General features: G+C 37.1%; 1 protein-coding gene across 2 annotated transcripts in view; it reads left to right on the plus strand.

Annotated features, from left to right (window-relative positions):
* The window catches only part of MED23 (mediator complex subunit 23), a 40,382-nt gene extending 19,109 nt beyond the window's left edge, over positions 1-21,273 (plus strand). For both annotated transcript variants that reach the window (XM_005432841.4, XM_005432842.4), the window contains 17 exons: positions 1,295-1,440; positions 2,014-2,259; positions 2,430-2,572; positions 3,164-3,338; positions 5,010-5,173; positions 6,202-6,326; positions 6,786-6,991; positions 7,902-8,082; positions 9,817-9,987; positions 11,197-11,413; positions 12,198-12,434; positions 13,864-14,029; positions 15,016-15,088; positions 16,208-16,422; positions 17,248-17,368; positions 19,349-19,480; positions 20,195-21,273. In XM_005432841.4, coding sequence (XP_005432898.1) covers positions 1,295-1,440; positions 2,014-2,259; positions 2,430-2,572; positions 3,164-3,338; positions 5,010-5,173; positions 6,202-6,326; positions 6,786-6,991; positions 7,902-8,082; positions 9,817-9,987; positions 11,197-11,413; positions 12,198-12,434; positions 13,864-14,029; positions 15,016-15,088; positions 16,208-16,422; positions 17,248-17,368; positions 19,349-19,480; positions 20,195-20,368 — 2,892 coding nt within the window. In that variant the 3' untranslated portion in view covers positions 20,369-21,273. The remainder of the gene's footprint in view (positions 1-1,294; positions 1,441-2,013; positions 2,260-2,429; positions 2,573-3,163; positions 3,339-5,009; positions 5,174-6,201; positions 6,327-6,785; positions 6,992-7,901; positions 8,083-9,816; positions 9,988-11,196; positions 11,414-12,197; positions 12,435-13,863; positions 14,030-15,015; positions 15,089-16,207; positions 16,423-17,247; positions 17,369-19,348; positions 19,481-20,194) is intronic.
* The last annotated feature ends 1,526 nt before the right edge of the window (positions 21,274-22,799 follow it).

Raw genomic sequence — 22,799 nt, forward strand, 5'->3', positions numbered from 1 at the left:
TTGGTGTGACTAAGGTTTGGAAGAGCTTGTTAAAGCACTGAGGATACTATTAAAGAATAGTACAGAATTGTATTGTTAAATCTGTAACTGTAACAGAATAATACACTGTGACACGCTTTAAGGTGCAAAGAACTGACCAAGACACTTTAAATCGGTGTTGTATTCATGGTTCCTTAAAATTCATTCTGTGGTAGCAAATCAAATGCTAGTTGTGCTTTGTACATTCCTCTAGAACACAGGTTCCTGAGGAAGAGGGAGTTAGAGGAAGTTCTTAAACTTCCATTGTGACAGCATTGTCAGCATGAAGTCCTGGTTGCTTGCTGTTGTCATATTGCCTTCTCTTTTGGGTCAGTAGATGTATAAACACAAATGTTTGGTGTACCAAACTGACATGTAGCAATTTGTTCCGCCTCTTAAGTTAGTTTTGACCCACAGAAATTCTTCAGTACAGTTAGTTTCATGAGCTTGTAATTCCTTTTCTCAGCACAAAATATGGGAAGAGTGACAGGACTATTTAACTGTAGTGGTGGGCTCTAAGTTACACTTGTTTAAAATGTCTGTAGGACTAGGGCATTTCTGAGGATTCAATTAAATAAGCAGTTTAAATGTTATCTATGGCTCTTGTTCTTAAGAGGATCTGTCTTGCTGTTCCCTTGATTATGTGTTGCTGCTGTCTTACTTGTGCTGCCAGTGGTGCCTGTGCAGTAGTAACTGTACCAAAGGGAAAGAAATGTGGATGCTGGCCAAAGGAGAGAGCCAGTGTACCTTTTCCGGTGGCAGTAACATATCTGACTCTGTAGCCAAAACCTTTTGAGTTTTGGGGTGTATCTGTTCCTTTTCATAGGAAGTGTATTAATCTTTTAAGTATGATGGTGATGCTAGACAAGTTAGATTTTTCAGAAAATACTGGCGAACCACTGACTACCTACTATAGACGCACATACCATAACTGATTTTGGAATAATGTGTAAGTGTGAGGCTGAGAGTAAAAGTATATGCTTCGCAACTATGTATGTCTTGAATTTGGATACTCTAAGGGTGAGCTTCCATTTTCTGAGGTCTTAATTTTTTTGCTTTGGGTTTTTTTCCAAATTACTGAGTTCCAGGTGTCTTCCAGAGCTCTTGATTTAGAGTTGCACACACAGCTGAGGGTAGAATCTGTTCTTTAAATACTTTGCTTATGGTGTTCCAAGTCAGAAAAAAGGAAACTTGACTTTGTGAATTCTGGCTATCTAAGTTGGGGTTTTGTTCATTAATATATGCAATATGTCACATTCATGTGTTCTTTCTTTAGTGTATTCCTGTACCTGATATTAACAAACCCCAGTCAACTCATGCTTTTGCAATGACCTGTATTTGGATTCATCTGAATCGGAAGGCCCATAGTGACAACTCCAAGTTACAGATTCCCATTCCTCATTCTCTTAAACTTCATCATGAGTGAGTTTTGGGGGTTTCGTTGTGGTTTTATTTGTCTCAAGACATAATGGAATAGAAAGCTCCAAGTCTGTCTGTATTCAGAATGTATTGTGTGATCACAAACTGTCTAAGGGTTATCAAAGGAATAAAGTAATTCAAAAAGAAAGCTCAAAGTCAAAATATTTCATAAAAAGTGAAATGCTGTTATCGTACAGATAATGGAAGTAATATATTACATCTCAGACTAATAAGTCTTTTTTACTGAGGGAGCACCTGAAAGTAATTTGACAGTTTTGTTTTATGATGCTGCTGTATGGAAATGTGGGTAAGCAGCACATTGGGTAAAATTTTGTCTGGAAGGGTGATTTTTAAAGTACATTTTTCTGCTGAGGCGTTTCTCTGATATAGGAAAATTGTAACATAGTGAAACTGTGGCATAGTCATTTTGATGTGGTGCAATTAATAAATATTTGGGGTTTTCTACTATATTACAATGGAATTTTGAGTGGGGTTACTGTGGCTGTACTCCTGGAATGCATGTGTGTTCTTTTTCTTGTTTCTTTCTACCTAATGTTTAATCTCTTTGTCACTCAGGTTTTTGCAACAGAGTTTAAGAAATAAAAGCTTACAGATGAATGACTACAAGATTGCCTTGTTGTGCAATGCTTACTCAACCAATTCAGAGTGTTTCACTTTGCCAATGGGTGTACTCGTAGAGACTATTTATGGAAATGGCAACATGAGAATACCTCTTCCAGGGACTAATTGTATGGCATCAGGGTCTATTACCCCCTTGCCAATGAACCTATTGGACTCACTCACTGTTCATGCCAAAATGAGGTACAGTATGCAGCTAGTTTTTTTATTTAACCTGTGAATCTGTGTGTAGATAATTATCATCAGGAAACCTTTTCTGTCTCTGGACATGTCATGTATAGATCTATTGTACTTAATAAATTTCTTAACTTTCAAGTTATTGTTTTTAATTGAAAAATACTTTCTCTCCTCAGCCTGATTCATAGCATAGCTACAAGGGTAATCAAGTTGGCACATGCAAAATCTAGTGTGGCCTTGGCTCCTGCTCTTGTGGAAACCTATAGTCGCCTCTTGGTTTATATGGAAATAGAGTCCTTGGGCATCAAAGGCTTTATCAGTAAGGAAGAAAACCTTGGTTTTTTCTTCTCTTTTTTTCCCACTTCCTTTTGTTCAGTAGCATTTTCTTTCATTGGCAACTAGAGTCCATAGTAAAAATTAAGATCTAATGATGCAACATGTTGAATACATGTATAAATTATTTTAATATAAAAGAAATTGTAATAATTATCATAATGCTACAATAATTTTCAGATGAGTGTGCTGCTGTCCCTTTATGCCTTCACTTCTATTGTCAGGACCTTCCTAGTTATGCTGTGTTGTGCAAAAATGTGCTTTTAAAGGAAAATCATAAGCGAAGTTACTTAATGAGATGCAAACGATGCTTAATTGCACTTGTTAAAATAATTTGCATGGCTGCTGTATATGTTCATGTAAGAAGTTACTGAGCTCTACATGTTCACAGCATCTTCAGACAGCACTTGCACACACCCTTTTTGGAGTTAACACAGTTTTCAAATCAAATATCTATGTTGCAGCCTAATATAACTGTCTATCCACAGTGTATTCTGTACAAAACTTTATTTAAAAAACTTTGTATTTTAAAGTGTAATCACTTGGAAAACTTACTTTACAAACTCATTTTCATAAGGTCAGCTCCTGCCAACAGTGTTCAAGTCTCATGCATGGGGTATTTTGCATACTCTGCTGGAAATGTTTAGCTATCGGATGCACCACATCCAGCCTCATTACAGAGTTCAGCTGCTCAGCCATCTTCATTCCTTGGCTGCTGTGCCACAAACTAATCAGAACCAGCTTCATCTGTGGTGAGTGATGATTGCTATATTTAACTGTATTATCAGATTCCTTCTTCCTCATATGTGGAAAGCTGTGTGAGAACTATGTTTAAATGGGACCTAAATACTTCTCAGTTCTGTGGCTCAATTGTTTTTTGGCTAAATTGTATCTCAGCAGGTCACATTTCAGATAGTAGTGGTAGTACTCCCCAGAATTGCATGAGGCAGCCTCTTCCACAGACATGGCAGCAGTGTCATGGGTCAAAACACAGGAATGCACACCAGAACAGTCATGTCAGGAAGTGTCAGAAAATTGTTGAGCTTCTTGCACTGGAGATAAAGGGAATGTCTGCTACTTGTAGTCACAGTGATTGGCTTGTCTGCCAGTCAGACTGCACTTGCTTACTCCTGTAGAGGATGTTTAATTCAATTTCAAGAGTTAAGCTGGTTCCACTTAATTCTTTAGTGAAGTCAAATTTCAGTAAGATCAGAGAAATAATCTGATTTATCCTGTAGCTTTAAAGGAGTTGGAGCAAACCTGTGGTCGCTATACGTGTACCTGAATGGAGAAAAAAGTATTACTGCTTCCATCGTATGGTCTTAGATCAGTGTAAACCATGCATAAAACCATGACTAATTTGGATACAAGAAAGACAGAAAAGCTGATTAAAGAAGATCTAGAGTTGATATGCAGAAAATTGTAGGGAAGAGCTTTGACTTTAGCTTAGTATTAACAAAGTTGAAGGGTATGAGATTCAGTTTGTATGTAGAATCTGTGGCTGGTTGTAGAAAAGTTGAGGGTAAGTGCATCCAGTCACTCACAAGAGCAGAATACTTCTTGTGAGGGTATGTGTTGGAGATAGAGCAACCTCATTATTATCAGTTCATGTCAAGGAAGTCTAATTACATAGTAATTTTTTAGTCCAAATTCAAATTGCTCAGCTGGTTATCCTTTATCAAGAGTAGAGAGAACAAGTAAAGACAAGGTTCTCCTTGAATTCAACGTCTTGCTCTTTTTGTTCACCTAAGTCTTTTTCTGTCATCTTAGTCTGTGAAATATGGATGTTAAGCAGTGACTTTTGGTAAGCACCGCATGCAGCTAGATTGGAGTAAATTTAACCTATGGCTCTGGCATTTCAAAACCACAATATTATGAAAGTCTTTGAAATTACTTCAAACTACCTGGTGTAAAAAGCACTTCCAACTAGAGCACTAGAAAATAAACTGCTTTTAATCAAAAGCAGTACTTTCTCACTTCTTCAATGAGGACAATTTAGCGCTGTCTGCTTCAAGGTGATAGTTAGCTTTGACACTTCCCATGCATTATTTGTGCCTTTTTAATCTGTTGCATACATACCTGTGTATCCTTGTTTAGATGGCGATGTTCAAAAGATAGCAAAAAGGTGGGGGGCTCTAAATTGGAGAGACTCAAGACCCTTTTTCAGGGGCCCTGCACCTGGAATTTTCACTAAATCAACTTTTGAGAGGTTTATTTGAAAATAAAGTACTTTTAATAATTTTTTATCAACTATTTAACAGCGGAAAAAGTAAACTTTTCAAAACAGTTAAGAGCATCGCTTTCAAAAAAAAATATTTTTGTATTATTTAAAGCAGAAGATAAAGGAAAAATAGGTATTTTTTTTAATCTTAAAAGCAGCAATATGAGCATTATTTGCTAACTGGACTGTTTCCTTCTTTCAGTGTGGAGAGTACTGCTCTAAGGCTAATCACAGCGTTGGGCAGCTCAGAAGTCCAACCACAGTTTACACGATTCCTCAGTGATCCCAAAACAGTTCTTTCAGCAGAATCAGAGGAACTCAACAGGGCTTTGATCTTAACTCTAGCAAGGGCAACACATGTGACAGGTAATGGCAGTACTGTGAGATAATGTCTAAGTGAAATCTGTGGTCAAGCCATTTCTCTAAAATACTGTTTAAGAGAATATCATGGAAATGACCAAGTCATAAACCACATGCCTTATTCTTCTGGTTTTGAAAAAAAGTGTAAATTTAATTTCCAATTACTTATTTTTAGGCAAAAAGCTATTATTATAGCAATAGTGAAATCAGATGTTGTTTAGAAATTTATTTTTATACAAAGATACAGTGTGACTAGGTTTTTTTTATTACTGTTGTAGTTTGTTTCATTATTTTAAATTTAAATGTTTGGATTGATTACTGATACATGCCGTTAAAAAAAATGCCTTAAAAAAAAAAAGGAATGTTCACAGCAAGTTATGTTGCTCATGTGGAATCCACCCCCTATAGAGAATACCTTTAAGAAAAATTTGTGTGATTGTTGGTTTGCTTTCTTGGGGAAGGGAGAGGGGGAAGCTTTTGGTGGGTGTTCAAATGTTTTAACAATGTGCAATGACATGGGTCAGGTTTTTATTAGCTTTGAGGGGGATGTTTTCTCTCCTTTTTTATGGTTCTAGTCTGGAGCCTTGCTGGAGGGTTAAAACAACTGAAAACTGGTGGAGGTGGTTTGAAAGGGAAAGGGCTTCTTTGTTTTAGATTTTTTTTATTTGTTAACCTTTGCTCAACCTTTAACATTGTTGACACTGGGGTTAGGGGGATGAGGCTTCTGTTTTATTTCCACAGCTTAATTGGGAAAGGTACTGCTGAGCAGACTTTTTAAAGCAATATAAAATGGCATCTGGCAATTTCATCATCATTATCTTCCTGAGGATTTTTTTTTAAAGTCTGATCAGTTAATCAGCAAAAGCTTGTCTTACTGTCATGACAGGAAATTAAATATAAAATTTTAAATCATGATTGCTTTATTTCTAGCTCAGAACCTAAAAATATTTTTTATTGTTAATAGCATAAAAAGGAATACCAATAAGAAATGTTTTTTAAATGTGAAATTGTAATATCGTTAATCCATTTTCTAGACTTTTTTACAGGCTCTGATTCAATTCAGGGAACTTGGTGCAAGGATATATTGCAGACTATCATGAGTTTTACTCCCCATAACTGGGCATCACATACACTAAGCTGTTTTCCAGCTCCTCTGCAGGTAATAGTTTCAAACTGATGATTTTATAATTGGAAATACAAAGAATATATTCTCTTAATGAGATCCTTTGCCTTTTGGTAGTTGATGAGATTCTTGTCCTGTCCAGACTACATTAATCTCAAGTCCCTAAAAAAATGCAGCATGATTGTAACATTGCTATTTCTTCAGAAATGTATTAACTTTGAGTATTCTAAGGCCAGGTTTGGCCAACTGATAATTCTGGTGGAAGGTAAATCGGATCTTTTAAAAAAACTACAAAAGTCAGAGGAGCCTTTTTTCTTGTGGCAGTTTGTCATGTAGCTTTGTTAGCGACAAATCACTGTGGTGTCATGGTGAAGCAACAGCACTGTCTAGTAGGTTGTATTGTAACAGGGAAGTAGGAACTCATAAGGCAAAAGTTTGCTTGTGCGAATGTTTTTTTCTAGGCACTCAGTCACAGAAAAGCCTACTTTATTTCAGGTATTCTTCAAGCAGAATAATGTACCTCAGGAAAGCCGTTTTAACTTGAAGAAGAATGTGGAAGAAGAATACCGAAAGTGGAAGTCTATGACCAATGAGAATGATATAATCACACACTTTTCTATGCAAGGTTCACCCCCACTTTTCCTTTGTCTTCTGTGGAAGATGTTGTTAGACACTGATCACATTAATCAAATTGGCTACAGGTGAGCTTAAAAGATGTGCCGTTTCAAAGTTACTACAGCAACATGCCGTGTTCTGAGACTTACGCTTTGTACATTAACAGCTTGATTTGTACATTTTTTTATTAATGCAAAACATGGGAAAAAGGAGGGGAGCTAGGTATTAGCAAGCATATCATCATAATTGTGCAGTGTTGAAGACTGGTTGCACCACACAGTGATCTGCAGTGTATATTCTTCCTGGTAAAAGACAAGGCTATGAGGTGTGATTTAAGCATGTTACTTGTAATGGCAGTGTTTCAGGCAATGTGAAATAGTAAACAGAAAATATAAAGTGTTTCTTTATTTCACCTTGTAGATGAATAAAGGCCAAATAATTGTTTTTTTAAAACAAATGTTGGATTAAGATGAAAACTTACTATAGGATTAGTAGTCCTACAGTATTTTTACTTGTTCTCAGTAGTAACAGCATCACCTCCAGCCGTGATAGATGCTTTGTTTTCAGTCCTTCTTAGGTCTTTTATTTATGATAACATGTGTTACTTCTCTGTGCAATAAGGAAATACCATTATTTTAATGCTATGGAAAGTTGAGTTGCAGAAGATTGTCCTAAGAGGTGTATAATTAAAAACGCATAACTAAAGCATGGGTTCTGGGCAGAATATGATACATAAGAATTGGTGTGCTTGAAGCATTTCTTTTGATTAGTAACCAGACTGGAATTCTGTTGCTCTAAGGACTTCTTGCTTTGCTTTGGAATTTTCTTCAGTTCATTTAATAAAGGGAGGGGGGTTGTGGGGGTTTTTTTTCGTTTGTTTGTTGTTTTTTTTAAAAAGACAATTGTATTAAAACCCACTAACTAAAAATAGACCAGCTAAAAATGTAGTAAGAACAGTAACAATTGCTTGTTGCTTTTTTTTTTCTTCCTTGTTAGAGTGTTAGAAAGAATTGGGGCCAGAGCTCTGGTGGCACATGTCAGGACATTTGCAGATTTCTTGGTGTATGAATTCTCTACCTCTGCAGGAGGCCAGCAGCTCAATAAATGTATTGAGATTCTCAATGACATGGTGTGGAAATACAACATTGTGACACTGGATAGGTTGATACTGTGTTTGGTAAGTATCGCCTTAGAAGATAAGATGCCAGTTTTTCACACAGAGTCTGCTGAGTCACTTTTGTAGGAGCAATCTTTTTTAAAAATGCGTTAGTTTTAAATAGTGACTCTTTACTAACCGAATAATGAAGTAAAATAATAGTTTTCTGTAAGCAACATAAAACTTGAAGACTTACAGTTCTCTCAGTCCTTCAGCGGAAGCTTTTTGGTTATTTAATGACAGCCATTGAACTGGTGTCATTAAATGTCGTTATTAGTGCTTTCGGTCTCTGACCTCAGAGCTATGCAATTATTTAGGCTCTAGAGAGGGATCTGGACCGATGGGCCAAGGCCAGTTGTATGAGGTTCAACAAGGCTGAGTGAAGGGTCCTGCACTTGGGTCACAACAATCCCATGCAATGCTACAGGCTTGGGGAAGAGTGGCTGGAAAGCTGCCCAGCAGAAAAGGACCTGGGGCTGTTGGTCAACAGCCGGCTGAAAATGAGCCAGCAGTGTGCCCAGGTGGCCAAGAAGGCCAACAGCATCCTGGCCTGTATCAGAAATCCTGTGACCAGCAGGACTAGGGAAATGATTGTCCCCCTGTACTCGGCACTGGTGAGGCCGCACCTCAAATCCTGTGTTCAGTTTTGGGGTCCTCACTGCAAGAGGACGCAGAGGTACCCGAGTGTGTCCACAGAAGAACAACGAAGCTGCCGAAGGGTCTGGAGCACAAGTCTTCTGAGGAGCGGCTGAGGGCGCTGGGGTTCTTCAGCCTGGAGAGGAGGAGGCTCAGGGGGGACCTTATTGCTCTCTACAGCTGCCTGTAAGGAGGTTGTAGGCAGGTGGGGGTGGGTCTCATCTCCCAGATAACTAGCGCCAGGACAAGAGGAAACGGCCTCTAGTTGCACCAGGAGGTTTAGATTGGATATTAGGAACATTTTTTCACGGAAAGGGTGGTCAAGCGTTGGAACAGGCTGCCCAGGGAGGTGGTAGAATCACCATCCCTGGAGGTGTAGATGTGGCACTTAGGGCCAGGGTTTAGTGGTGGACTTGGCAGTGCTGTGTTAACAGATGGACTCTGTGATCTTAAAGGTCTTTTCCAACCGAAACGATTCTGTGATTTTACAATTTCTGACCATGATTCAAAAGCAAATGGAAAATCTTGTATCCATTAGAGTATGCATCCTTTGCTTAGCATTCAGCCTGTTGCATCAGAAAAATAGGAGAGAAATGGTATTCTTTGTCTTTCCAGGTTATCCTACAATATAAAGCAGAGTTTACCTAGAGAGAATTAAGGTTTCCTTCAGTAATTATACTTTACATACATTAAAATGAGATTTTAAAATACATGGCTTTTTGGTTGAATTTTAGTTTGGTTTTCAAACTGAAGTCTAAACATGTCAGATGGCCAGAATTTTGAAGCAACCTTAACTTAATTATCATTAATCAGTTATTTTCAGTAAAAGATCTGACAGCTAAAAGCCTGAATTCTTGAAGAATGTGCTATCGCTGGGGAGTTTGTAAGACTTTCTGCCTATGGAGTAAAAAAATATGATTATGGATACTTTTCATAGATGATTGAACCTGCCTCTGTTCTGTGACTTCACTTGAAACATAGAGTTGAAAGACTGAATGTTCAGTGTGAATTTGCGTGTGGCTGTACCAGATGCGCAGCTGAGTTTGCTAGCCAAAAAGGTTATAAAGTTGACAGCAGCATCAACTGTAATTCCATGTTTTCTGATCCATTTTGTTTAAGGCTATGCGTAGTCATGAAGGAAATGAAGCTCAAGTCTGTTACTTCATAATTCAATTACTGTTACTGAAGCCTAATGATTTTCGAAACAGAGTGAGTGATTTTGTGAAGGAGAATTCTCCGGAGCACTGGCTGCAGAATGACTGGCATACGAAGCATATGAGTTATCACAAGGTAACAAAGCTAAGAAAATTCCTTTACTCTAATACTTTCTGTGGTGTTGAGATCAGCCACAGAGTCTTTTATCTTGTAAATGACAAGACAGCTCTGTCAATTTTTGAAGTTACTTAGTAAGTTGTAATTTACTTGGGCTGATATCTATTAAAAAAATAATCACTGATTATGTAATAATGTTAAAATTATAATGCAGTGATATTCAAAGACAGAAGCAGCTGAAAAGTTGTCTGGAGATTCATTCTTCCTCATCTAAATCTCATCTTTCTGAAATTTCTTAGGTTTGCTGAAATTCATTTAGAACAGTTTTTGTGCATCAGGGAGAGGGTATTTCCTTCTGTTGTTTTATGGCTGTAACAATAGTTAAACTGACATTTTCTTGTAATTATTAAAGCTTCTTCCATGTCCTGTGTGGCAAGAACATGATACTCTGTTATGTTAGGGAAGTGAAGTGCTGAGATTTTAATGCTGCTGTAAACATGGTGGCTTCTGCTGCCTGGAAAAGGATGTACCTACCAATGGAGTGTTCTGTAAAAAGATAAATAATCACTGAGATGAAACAGGTAGAAGCAAACTCTCATGTAGCTGAACACATACAATCTAGTTCTGATCCAGAAGCTCTTCGGTCTGTATTAGCCCTCTGCTGTAGCTGTACAGTGTCTCGAAGTGTAAGGGTAGCAGGGAGGCAGATTATATTAGGCTGGGAAGTGCTCTGACATGGCTGCACAGTTACTAGAGACACTGTGGCATATAGAAATTTCAGTCACAGGTAAAACACTGTAAGTTCAGCCTTCAGCTGTAATCATCTGGCATTTGCGTGCACTGCAATTCATTCCCAGGGAGTTATTACATGCATATTATTTCTCAGTGTTCTGATTCAGTATATGATGAATGATGAACTTTCAGTAGTGCTGATTTCCCCTAAGTTTTCTCTTAAAGTTGTTGACAAGGACACTTAAGCACTGGCTGCTTTCAGCTTTGCTTTGGGATGCTTAATGTTCTCTTACACCTGCTTTGAGTGGTGGTGAAACTTTGTTTTTCTTTTTTTCTGAAAAAGTTATCTACTAGTCTAAGTGAAATGGTCTCACTCGTTCATATATGATAATGAGGGTTATGAAGTGTCTTTTTAAAGTAATGTAGATGCTGAATGTTTAATGCACTGCTTTTAAGGAGAGAGCTTTTGATTTTCTTGGATTTCTTTCCCTCCAGAAATATCCTGAAAAGCTGTATTTTGAAGGTTTGGCAGAGCAAGTCAATCCCCCAGTTCAGATCCAGCCCCAGTACCTACCAATTTATTTTGGAAATGTATGCCTGCGCTTTCTGCCAGTGTTTGACATCGTAATCCATAGATTCCTGGAATTGCTTCCAGTGTCCAAATCACTAGAAACTTTATTGGATCATCTGGGAGGTTTATACAAATTCCATGGTAAGTTATTTGTGAATGTATACTTTTATTCCTGTTGTGATCATTCTCTTCTTCATGATAATCATCTACTAGCTCAGCAGTTTTTAATCCTTTCCTATTTTCTAAGCCCTGCATATAGAGAAGTACATTCGCTTCACAATAATGAATTTCAGCCTACCAACAGTGAATTTGCTTTTATTCAGGTAGCTTTTACTAATTCATGCTTCCTTCACAAATTTCCCTTTCATTTCCTTCTAGTAGTAAGCATGTGGACCTGTGTCCTAACAATCTTTCTGATACCAAGACTGAAACATCTAAAAAGCTGTTCCTTCATCTATTCTTGTTTAAGATTCAAATAACCTGTTTTTTTTAACACTTCTGTAACTGCACTTATTATAGTAAGTTTTTGTATAGATGTCATTGCTTTGTTACGCCCAGACAATTTACGATGTTCTTTCCTTATTGTGAATTCATTCCTGGATTCTTCCCATTTACTAACTTTTATATGAAGAGAAGATTTAGACTGTTTAATTTACAGATATATTAGTATTATCATTAGGATATGATCTGTTAGTAATAATGACTTTCTTTGCTTGACTTCTGCCCTTCTGCATACACATTAAAGTGTATGTACAAGACAAAGGAAAATTAGTGTTGTATAGTGAAATAATGAGCATGAATCAACTCCATGTGCAGTTTTTAAATACATGCAGTGTAATCCTGTAGAGCTCTTATTTTAATTGCCACCATAAACAGTGCTGCTAGAAGTTATTTCTGTTTTTTGTTGTTTTCCTTTTCTTGGCAGACCGTCCAGTGACTTACCTGTACAACACTCTTCACTATTATGAGAGGCATCTCAGAGAGCGCACAAACCTCAAGAGAAAACTTGTTCATGCCATAATTGGCTCTCTCAAAGATAATCGCCCATTAGGCTGGTGTCTAAGTGATACTTACCTCAAATGTGCTATGAATGCCCGAGAAGACAATCCGTGGATTCCTGATGACACTTACTATTGCAAGCTCATTGGAAGACTAGTAGACAATATCCTTCTTCAAGTTCATGTTAAGCTGTGCCAATGCCATATAGCTTCATTTCATCAAAATACAAAGCTCTCAATTTCTGTCTGTTCAGATGTGAAATAAAGCTTGGAGTCCATCTTTAGCTGCATATATCAGTCTAAGTTCATATTAGATGACTTCAGTGTACTTTATTTTCTACACAAGGACTGTGCAGCCCTAGTAAAAACATCTTAAAAGATATTGCAAAAGCAAAGTACAGTACAGCTGTATAAATATTTCACTTTTAATGCATCACTTACAAGTACAAATACTGATGTTTATGCATTCTGAATTGAATTCTAATTGCCACATAAAATCAGCTTGATACAAAGTATGATTATTAAAAACATGTAGAAAATTAGGTTACTTTTTTCTAATGCCATTATCAATATTACTAAGAAAAAAAATATTGTAAGCAGTGCCATGTTTAAGATGGTATATAACTAGCTGTGTCTAGTTGAAGATCGGTATATGTGCTGTTAGCAGCTGCTGAGATTCTAGTTTTTAGGAGGGAGAAACTAGAAGTTATATTTCTAACACAAACTTACATTTTCTTAATTGCTGCCTTCCTTTTAGTTTTTACAGTTATGACTACAGCTGATGTCATTTCCTGTGTAAATAGCTGGTGAACCCATGCAGCTATATTCTAGAGAACAGCACTAGTGGAATCTCCCTGGATGTTGTCTTCTTTCTGGGTCAGTGTTATGGGAGTTGACCAACTTTCTCGATACGTCTTTCTTCACTCCACTTCCTGAATTTGCCTTTTATTTGTAACTTCAAAGAAGTTTTTTAGGTCTCTCTAAAGAAAGCTAAAATTATATAAATCCCTGCTTTTGTGGGGTTGCAGGGTTGCTTATGCAAATGTTAACTGTGTTTTGAGATCACTTCTATCTGTAGCTCACATGAATTAGTCTTGGTTGGCAAAGTGGAATATTTTCAGAGACAAAGCAGGTGCTCATTTTGCTTGAACTGTCACCCTAGAAGTCTGCTAGATGATCTTATACTAAAGCAAATTAATTGTTTCAGATTATGCAAAATAGAAATTTCTTGTTATTTTTATTTTCTTGTCTTGGAAGCAGATGGTGAGTGAGGTGGTTGGTGTTGTTTTGTTCCACCTCTTAACTGGCAAAATTTATCCTCTGCATGACCTTGTGTGTGTAGTATATTTATAGCTATGTATGCATGCAATCCTTCAGTGATTCAGTGTCTTGTATTTTATATATACGTTGCCTTGTATTCATCCTTTTGTCCATATGTCTCTAGTTGTATGAAATGCGGTTGTTTTATTTGCTCTTGGTAACTTACCTTTCAATTTTACTTAGTATGAGTGATATGTATACATATATTTTTAAGCAGCGTGCTGCTTACACTAGTCTATGTTGGGGCAGCTTTTTTTTTCCTTAATCAGTCACCTATGGCAGGCAAATCACCCGGTCCGTTTCCAAATTGTGACTGGAGGTTCAACGAGTTTCCTAACCCAGCTGCCCATGCTCTCCATGTTACGTGTGTTGAGCTTATGGCTCTGGCTGTTCCAGGGAAGGATGTAGGCAATGCACTACTGAATGTTGTGCTGAAGAGGTATGTGGTGCTCTGAAATTGTTTTCTACAATATATGATACATAATTAGAGATTGCTAAGGTACTCTGTGATACTAATTTTCTTAGGGTTTTTTTAAGGTTTTAATTAAGTATAAAAACTTTTAAGTTTATAGAGAAAAGTGGTTTTTAAGGACAAACAAGGCTATAGGGATCAAGCAGAAAAATTGTGTTGGATTTCAGTGCTGTAGTGGATTGTGTGCTTCAGGAGCAGTTGATTTGGCTTGATCACCTTAAAAGATAGAGGGAAGACCTCACATACACTAAGAACTTACCCAGTGGGTTCAGTGGCAGAGAGGCTGGAAATAGTGTGTTGTCCTTTCAGCTGTGCTGGGAGGAGGACATTTCATCAGTTAATATCACAGCATCTTTGAATGCAAAGGAAGGGGCAGGAAGCATTGGCAGGACTCTGAATCCTCCTGATGCTAATGTAAAATGAGAGGTACTTTGAAACAGAGTGGTGTGCCAAGGCTAGCCTTTTGTCATGATGCATTTATTTGACCTGTTTCTTGCTCAGCCACTGTGAAAAGAGCTGAAATGAAAGGACCTAATATTCTTGCAGTGAACAAATGCCATCTTTGAGCAATGACAAACTGAAATTATTTGATTTTGGCTTCATTCAGCTTAGTAATGTATTATTGCTAGCTCTATTTGGAGCACATGGAGGGAGGAAGTCAATAAAGGGACAAGCCACCCTCAAGCACTGAAGCCTGTTTGGCAGGAAGAACAATGTGATAACAGCTTTTGAAGAAAACATGCTACTAACAGAAAATCATGCCTGAACAAAGTTTTGAAAGCAACATCAGAGTGGCATTTATACTGTCTGTTTGCTCTCCTAAGTACCTGTATGTGGTTTTATGGTTATCTCAACTTGAGAAGTATTCTTTGCATTGGGTCTTTAGGTGCACCAGAAGCACAAAGTGCAATTGTGAATTTCAGAGCATTTCTTTTCTTTTTCTCTGTCTCTAGTCAGCCCCTGGTGCCAAGAGAGAATATCACAGCTTGGATGAATGCAATTGGACTAATTATCACAGCCCTACCAGTGAGTCAATATGTTATATTTTAACACTAAAAAAAAAATATCTCCTCTTCCATGTAAGGTCTATCATCTTTATACAGTATATTGTAAAAACTTATAGCCAACGTCTGTAGAATCTGCATAGAGCTATATATCAGAAGGCTGCTTGCATGTCTGAGAAACTTCTCCTCCAGCATAGAAAAATTGACCAGATTTTTACGTTTTGAGGCTAGAATCAAAAGAGGTAAATCACTCCTATTTAAAAACACAGTTAAATGCCAAGTTTGTAGTATTGAGAACTGGATCTATGAAGTAAAAAGAGATCTGTAAGGGTTCTGTTGCAAAGCTAATTTTCTATTAATGCTTGCACTTGCACATCGTGTATCTCTTAAATCACATCAGTGAGATGTGCTTAAGAGTTCAAAAGCAAATGTGTGCAGTATTAGAGTTTGTGTATCACTTGGTACCGGACTAGGACTGCCTGAGTAATTTTGATCCTGTTACCTGTTGCTTTTATGTGCAACAGTTATCCTTTCTTCATGACTTCTCTTCCACAACAAAATGATTTCTTTTCTTGGAAGAAACCCAACATGGAAAAAAAAAACAATAAGGATTTAATCCTTATTATTTTCATAATACTGCTGACTATCATTCTTGTTTCTTTGCATCTTCATCTCTGTTCTTTTGGCTTTTGTATCTTTTTGTTGTTTGCTTTTTCCATGTTGGATTTTCCATCTACCTTTTTCCATCACATCTGTTTGTGCCTTCACTCAGAAAATTATCAGTCTCCTTTCATTAAGGTTTTTTGCCTCTGCTCTGCTTCTTTTGGAGACCTTTATGTTAACTACCTGTATGTTAGCTACCTAAATAACTAAATTAGTGAAACATGTCTTGATAGTGCCACACGTTTGAGTGTGCTACATCCACTACCACGGATGCTTTCTGTATTGTGCTTCTTAATTTTTATGTTTGTCAGACAGGGGTATAAGCCACCATGTAGTTTAAAACATTTTAAAAATTAAATAGTAGTATTGAAAAAAGATAGTAAAAAAAGTGGAAAAAAATAGTAAAAAAAGAGTTGAGGAAGCATTGTCTTAGGTGGTGTTCTTTTCAGAAGCATTTCCAACTTTCTGTTTTTTCCAGGAGCCATACTGGATTGTTCTTCATGATCGCATTGTGAGCGTTATCAACAGTCCCAGCTTGACGTCAGAGACAGAGTGGGTTGGTTACCCATTCCAGCTGTTTGACTTCACAGCATGTCACCAGTCTTATTCTGAGATGAGTTGTAGCTACACCTTGGCTTTGGCACATGCTGTCTGGCATCATTCTAGCATTGGACAGCTTTCTCTCATTCCTAAGTAGGTGTAATGGTATTTGATGATTTACTTTTTCTTTTAAATTCCATGCATATTATAGATAACAAAGCTGTATCTGTAGCATTAGACCAGCAAATATGTACAGGGGAGCTCCAGAACTCACCAGATAGATTCACAAGTTCTTTTCCAGCTTGCCCTTCCACTGACATAATTCTTGTTACCTGTAAAGTTTGGGGCTTTTATCTAGAGTGTGACTAACTTTAATGAGCCTTTTTAATCTTTATTAGCTTTTATGCTTTTATTAATTTAAAATTTTCTTAAACGGTTGACCGTAGCATATTTCTAAAGCATCAACTATAATCAGTAAACGTATCCTTAATTCTAGCAAGTACCCTGTACTGCAAGTTGAGATGCTTTGCTGACTGAAGGATGTGGTAGTGGTCCACTTAATCATTAAAGCAAGCAAAAAATACCACTACATTAGAAGATTAGACTTTTGCCAGGGCTGTGTTAATGACAGAACTTACAGACTTCAGTTACTAAGTTTTAAAATAACTGAACAAAAATGAAGGTGGTTTGCTGTATTCCTCAATTAATCCTGAACCTTGATTTAAGGGTAGTGTTAAAATGTCAGAGGACAGCTTTTTAACTGTGCGTAGTGTTATACTGAGCTCAGAATCATTGCCTGGAAATGTTCTGGAGCTTCACTGAAATAAATAATATTTGAAATAACTGATATTTGCAGAGCTACATGGTATTTTCTAAAATGAAGGCCCAAATCTGTGAAAGAGAATGTGATGTTTTGGCTAGAATTTGGGGTAGGGGAAAAAGTCCATTTGAAGTATTAAGTGTCTTGAAATACTGCAGGTTCCTCACAGAAGTGTTGATACCCATAGTGAAAACAGAGTTCCAGTTACTCTACGTTTACCACCTTGTTGGTCCTTTTCTACAACGGTTTCAGCAGGAGAGGACACGATGCATGATAGAGGTAAAGTGTAGCTCTTGGCATACTTTATACAGTATATATTATTTTAGCTTTGCAATTATATTACAAAGCAGAATCTGATAGAGGTCTTTGATAAACATTCAGAATTAAATTCTATAGAAATTAAACAGTATTTTCAAGGGTCTGAATTGCTGCGTTGGTATCCAGCTACCCAGTTAACTGCTATCTTGTCAGCTTGGTTCAAGGATAAAATAGATTTCTTTTTTTACCAAAAAAGAAATACAGCCTCAAAAATAGCAAGCAATGCATGCTTTCTTTGGCTGTCAGACTGCATGCATCAGACTTTCTGTTTTAAAAGCTTCTCTGCAGAGGAAGGAAGTATGCAAGAGGTGAATTGTGAGGGTGGAGGACCACAGGCTGTTTCTTACATACCTATCAATGTGGATAAGGTTAGGAGAGAAGAAGCGAGATGGAGATGGCCAGTAGGCAGATGAGCTGAAGAACGGCATGTAGCAGAGACCCTTCTGGAAAAAAGAGCTTAACTTGGGATTCTGTCTTTAAATATCTATGCTGTTGGTAAATATACATAAAGCATGCTTGTCAAGTATGCAACTTGTCTCCCTCCAGATTCTGACCAACATAACATACAGGTCTATTGCCACTACTGATTACTCTTTCATTCCCAGTTACCAACGTCTGTACAGGGGACTTCGCTATTAATTTTCTAGGGTCCCCATGAGTTCCTGTCCTGCAACTCTCCCCACCCTCCAGTTCTTTCTAAAATACTTGATTTGAATACATTGTTTTTTGAAGAAGTAAAAAAGTGTAGGGATGCATACACAGTGGGAGAAGTCTTTGTTCCCGTGTTTTTGGATATATCATGAACGCAGGATACTGTATGAAACTGATCAGCTAGTTAAGTAATCTTATGGCAGTGTTTCTGTTTACTTGTTTACATATTTCCTCCAGTTTTGTCCAAGTTACAGCCTTTTCTAGTTCTTTGTAAGTATACTTTGGAAGTAGGAAACAGAAAATATGTATCTAATTGTTTAGAAATCTTGTTTTCTGTGGTGGTTTTTTTCTATGGGTTTTGTCTGGGTTTTTTGGTCTTAAAGCTACAATAAAAGTAACTGCAAAAAGGTTTTTTTCTTAAAGCAGTGCTTGAGTAAAAGTATTGGTAAGCAACAGAAAGTACTGTTGGAGCTTTATAGATTCCTCTATAGTACTATAAATTGCTAGTAACTATTGCTTTGACTGGTTTCTTCCTTCCTCTGTCAGAAATGATTTTTTTCTGTGCCTGCATTGAACCAAAATACAAAAAAAGTTAAAAAGCTGTCAGCTTTCCATGCTTCTTAACATTCCCATACCACTCCTTTTTCTTTGCAAGGAATTGATTTTGGTGTGAGGAAATCACAAGAAGTTGCTACCTTCAGAGTAGACAGCAGCTATCCTGTGACTTAAGTGACCAGCCACAAAATTCAGGTTTTCACAGTGCCATCTTTAAATGGTCATAGGCATACATATGTTTGCACACAACACTTCCTTAAGTATGTTTGAATACTCTAGTGGTAAGCTCTTTGTAGAGAGTGCATTGTATGCATTTGTAGAAGACCTTGCTGGAGTCTAGATACAAGCTGAATGCAGTAAACTGTAATGTCTGCTCTCTAAAAGACTCAAATCTTGTGCTAAACTTTCTTCTAGTTATTTACTAAGATGCACTTTTGTGAAATTGGTAGGCACTTGCTTAAACCATATTGCAGTCAATGACATTTAAGCACTAATTACGTAGCATGTACCAAAATACCATCATTGCACTCACCGGAAGTTAACTTGGGAAAATGGGGTCATTTAATTGGGCATAATGGGATGAGTTAGACCTGCCTATTTGTCCTTGTAAGAAAATAGTTAGGAATCACAGATACTTAAAAAGCAGTATTTGTTGCACTGTTTAACTGTATTTCTGCGCTAAAGAATTTTAAAACCTGTTTTCATTTGGGGTGCTTTTTGTGTCTGTGCAAACAGATCGGAGTGGCATTTTATGAGATGCTCCTGAATGCAGATCAGTACAGCTCACACCTGAACTACATGAATCCTATATGTGACTTCTTGTATCATATGAAGTATATGTTTACAGGTGACAGTGTGAAAGACCAAGTAAGTAAACAGTAGATATTGATACTTTAATATCTTTCCTCCCACGTAGCAGTTTAATCTTTTTATGAACTATTCTCGTAGGTAGCAGTCCAACAAAATGCTTAACGGTTGACTAGTCATTATATGCAAATTAGGAAGTTGGTGCACTTCTACACGTTTAAAAACTTCAGATTCAGTAGACTAGTAGGTATCTCAGATTTCAAGATTAATTTCTGTAGTCTGAAATTTAAAATGTAGCTTGAGGATGCTTTAAGTACTATTATTAAAGTAATCGCTAGAAATAAAGCTATGGTATGTTTCATAACTTTTCCTCATTTCAATCTACATAATTTAAGCTTTACCTCATATCTGATCCATTAATATAACTTGACATATGACAAAAGTAAGAATGCATCCATGCTCAGTGAAAAATCATTCACCCAATTTAAGTTTATAACAGTATGTGCTTTTCAAAGTGTCAGTTTTGTGAATTGTTTTGCAAAGCTTTGGTATATAAATGTAACACCAGAGAGGTGTTTTTTTAAGGTTAGTTATCAGAAGAGGTCCAAAGGTTAACATGCTAAATAAATTATTGACATAAATATTACTATTTGCTATGTATTTTCTTTTTTTCACTGTGCTAATGTGATGTTTGTGTACAGTAGTGACGTAAGTCAAAATACTTCTGTTTTACCAAGTGCATTTCTTTATTTCTTTATGCATTTTTTTAATCAGGTTGAGAAAATAATTTGTAATTTAAGACCAGCCTTGAAGCTTCGGTTACGCTTCATAACACACATCAGCAAAATGGAACCAGCTGCTGTTCCACAACAACCTCTCAGTAACGGGTCACCAGCACAACAGCCTAGCCAAGTGCCTGTTAATGTTGCTTTGCCAGTAACACAGTGAAATGAAGTGTTCGGCTGGCCTTGATGTGAAGGCTCCCTTCTGTTGCTGATCAAGGTGAAACAGCATCTGATCTGAAATCTCATATGCTGTATAAAAGGAAGGAGAACCACATACAAATCTCTGCTTCATTTTCTGTTGTGTAATGAAGCTAACTCTATACCTACGCCAGTCTTCTTAGACTAGATGAGGTATATATTGCCTTTCTCTGAAAGCACTGAGTAAAGGTTCTCTGCAAGCAAAATACGTGGATTTCTGAAGATTTTACAATGTCCTGCTCCCTGTCCTGATTTGAGTCATCTGGATTCTTCCTGTTTGTGATATGAAAGGACACTCCATGTATGGCCTTTTTAAATTTGGGTTCAGCCTTATTAAAAATTTCTGATCTTTTTGTCCTGCAGAAGAATTTGAATTCTTTTTCTCTTTTGGACAGACAAGTTACACCCTTATACAGAAAAGCTCCTAGACAGAGAGATTGCATCAACTGTATTGAATTAATTATAACATATTTCCAAAGACTAAGAATGAGCTTTTGAAAATATTTGTAAATTTTGTATATACAGTTTACGTTCAACAGATGACCAATGGGTTTGATCTAGCATCAATTACTAGTCTGTTAGATTACTACTCAGAGACTGTCTCTAATGAATCTATTGGAAGTTTGCATATCCCGTTCAGGCTCTGCTGGTTCGTATTTTATCTTTCCTGTTTGGGAAATGGGGTCATTTTTAAGTCAATCACATGAATTTTATTGATATCTTATTTTAGATTTGTAGAATATTCTACTTTAAGTTTTATGTGTTCTATGTTCAGCAGGTTTTGATAACAGAATTGAAAGGCTCAATGTTTTGTAAATACTTACCTTGTTTGACAAAATTTTTAAATTAAAAAAAACCACTTTAAAAGACTGCGTTAGTATTGTTAAGCTTATTTGTTTTCTACGCCCATTACCTTAAGAATAAGGATTGACCATAGCAAGTATACTTCCATGTCCCAAGTTCTCCATCAGATTTACAATAATGCCAATTTTAACCTGTTACAAATAGAGTCCAGATTAGTAAGGGTCAGGTCTGATTTACATCTCTAAAAAATTTAAGTTATGAAAAGGAGTTGTTGATTCAATGGGTGGAAATTTTTTTCTCTGTTTCTTTTTGAAGGACAGCAAACCTGGATTGCTAGAAACTGCTGTCATTTGTATTGTACTTGGATCCTAAACTCCACCAAATGTGATCTGAGTAACGGAAAACTGAGTGCTTTTCAATGAGTGTAGTCTGACAGAAAAACATGTTTGCATGTCATATGCTGTATGTTTGCTTTAAAAGGTCTTGTATTCCATTCCAGAGTCATGTGACTCGAATACATTGGCTTGATGAACATAGTTGGTCCCCAAAGATCCAGTGACCTTTCTGTATAGGCCTTCCCATAGGCTTTCTGGGGCAGACCTGAGAAGCAGAAGTCTGGTTATGGCTTTGCCGACTTCTGTCAGCAGTGAAACTCTGTTAAGACTACTTCTTAAATAGTTTTGGAGTACACGAATAGAAAAGCCTGTAGAAACAGCATGTTTCGTAGCCGGTCTGCCTCTATGTTCTGAGCTCATCCTAACACCACAGCTATTTTTCTAAATTGTTTTATTTCATATTTAAGTAGTTTTGGTGTTGATGTGGGACCCAGAGCATCCCTTTTAATAATCTAGTACCTGGTTTTAGTCGCTGGAAGTTCATTGATAGTATTGAGGAAGTTAGATACCTGTCTTGAGAAGCAAATCGTGAAAGTTACTGGACTTCTTTAAAGCTTTGGGTGGTTTTAGTGTTGGTTTGTTTTTTTCTTTTCTTTAGTAGGTCTGGGAAATTAACTTCTTTAGTGCAATGGCAGGCAACAGTGTTGTACAGAAACAGCTGTCTCATTCAGCTTTGTGTCTTTACCACTCATGCAGTTAAGTTGATTGCAATACACTGGCCTTGCATTATGTGGAGTTGATTTGCCACAGCTGGGCTGGCAATAGTAAATCATTGAAAAACTTGTTCCATCAGTACTGGACTACATTTGAACTTTTGACTCAGAGCTCTAAGGCTCTATATCCCACCAACAGTGCTGTGAATCAGGACGGAGCCCTTGCGTAGCTGGTAGAGTTAGTGATTTACGTGGTTTATGTATTACAGAATGCAAAGGGAAGTCTGTCTCTTCCTCTGAGCATGCATGCTTGTTCTCTGCAAAACTCACCTCGTTTCTGGAGCTGCTTAACCCTGATTTGGAGGAGGTTACCTTGGAACAAGGTATTTCTTCTGCTAAAATCTATGCTTGCATCTTCAGCAGTACTGGTCTAAAAATTAATTCTTAACAATGCTTTGAGTGAAATAATATGCCCTTTAAAATTCACTTAACCAAATTCACTTTCTAAAGTACTAGCACAGTAAGACAAAATTCCAGTGTAATT

The sequence above is a fragment of the Falco cherrug genome, chromosome 6 (assembly GCF_023634085.1).
Source record: "Falco cherrug isolate bFalChe1 chromosome 6, bFalChe1.pri, whole genome shotgun sequence".
Lineage (NCBI taxonomy): Eukaryota > Metazoa > Chordata > Aves > Falconiformes > Falconidae > Falco > Falco cherrug.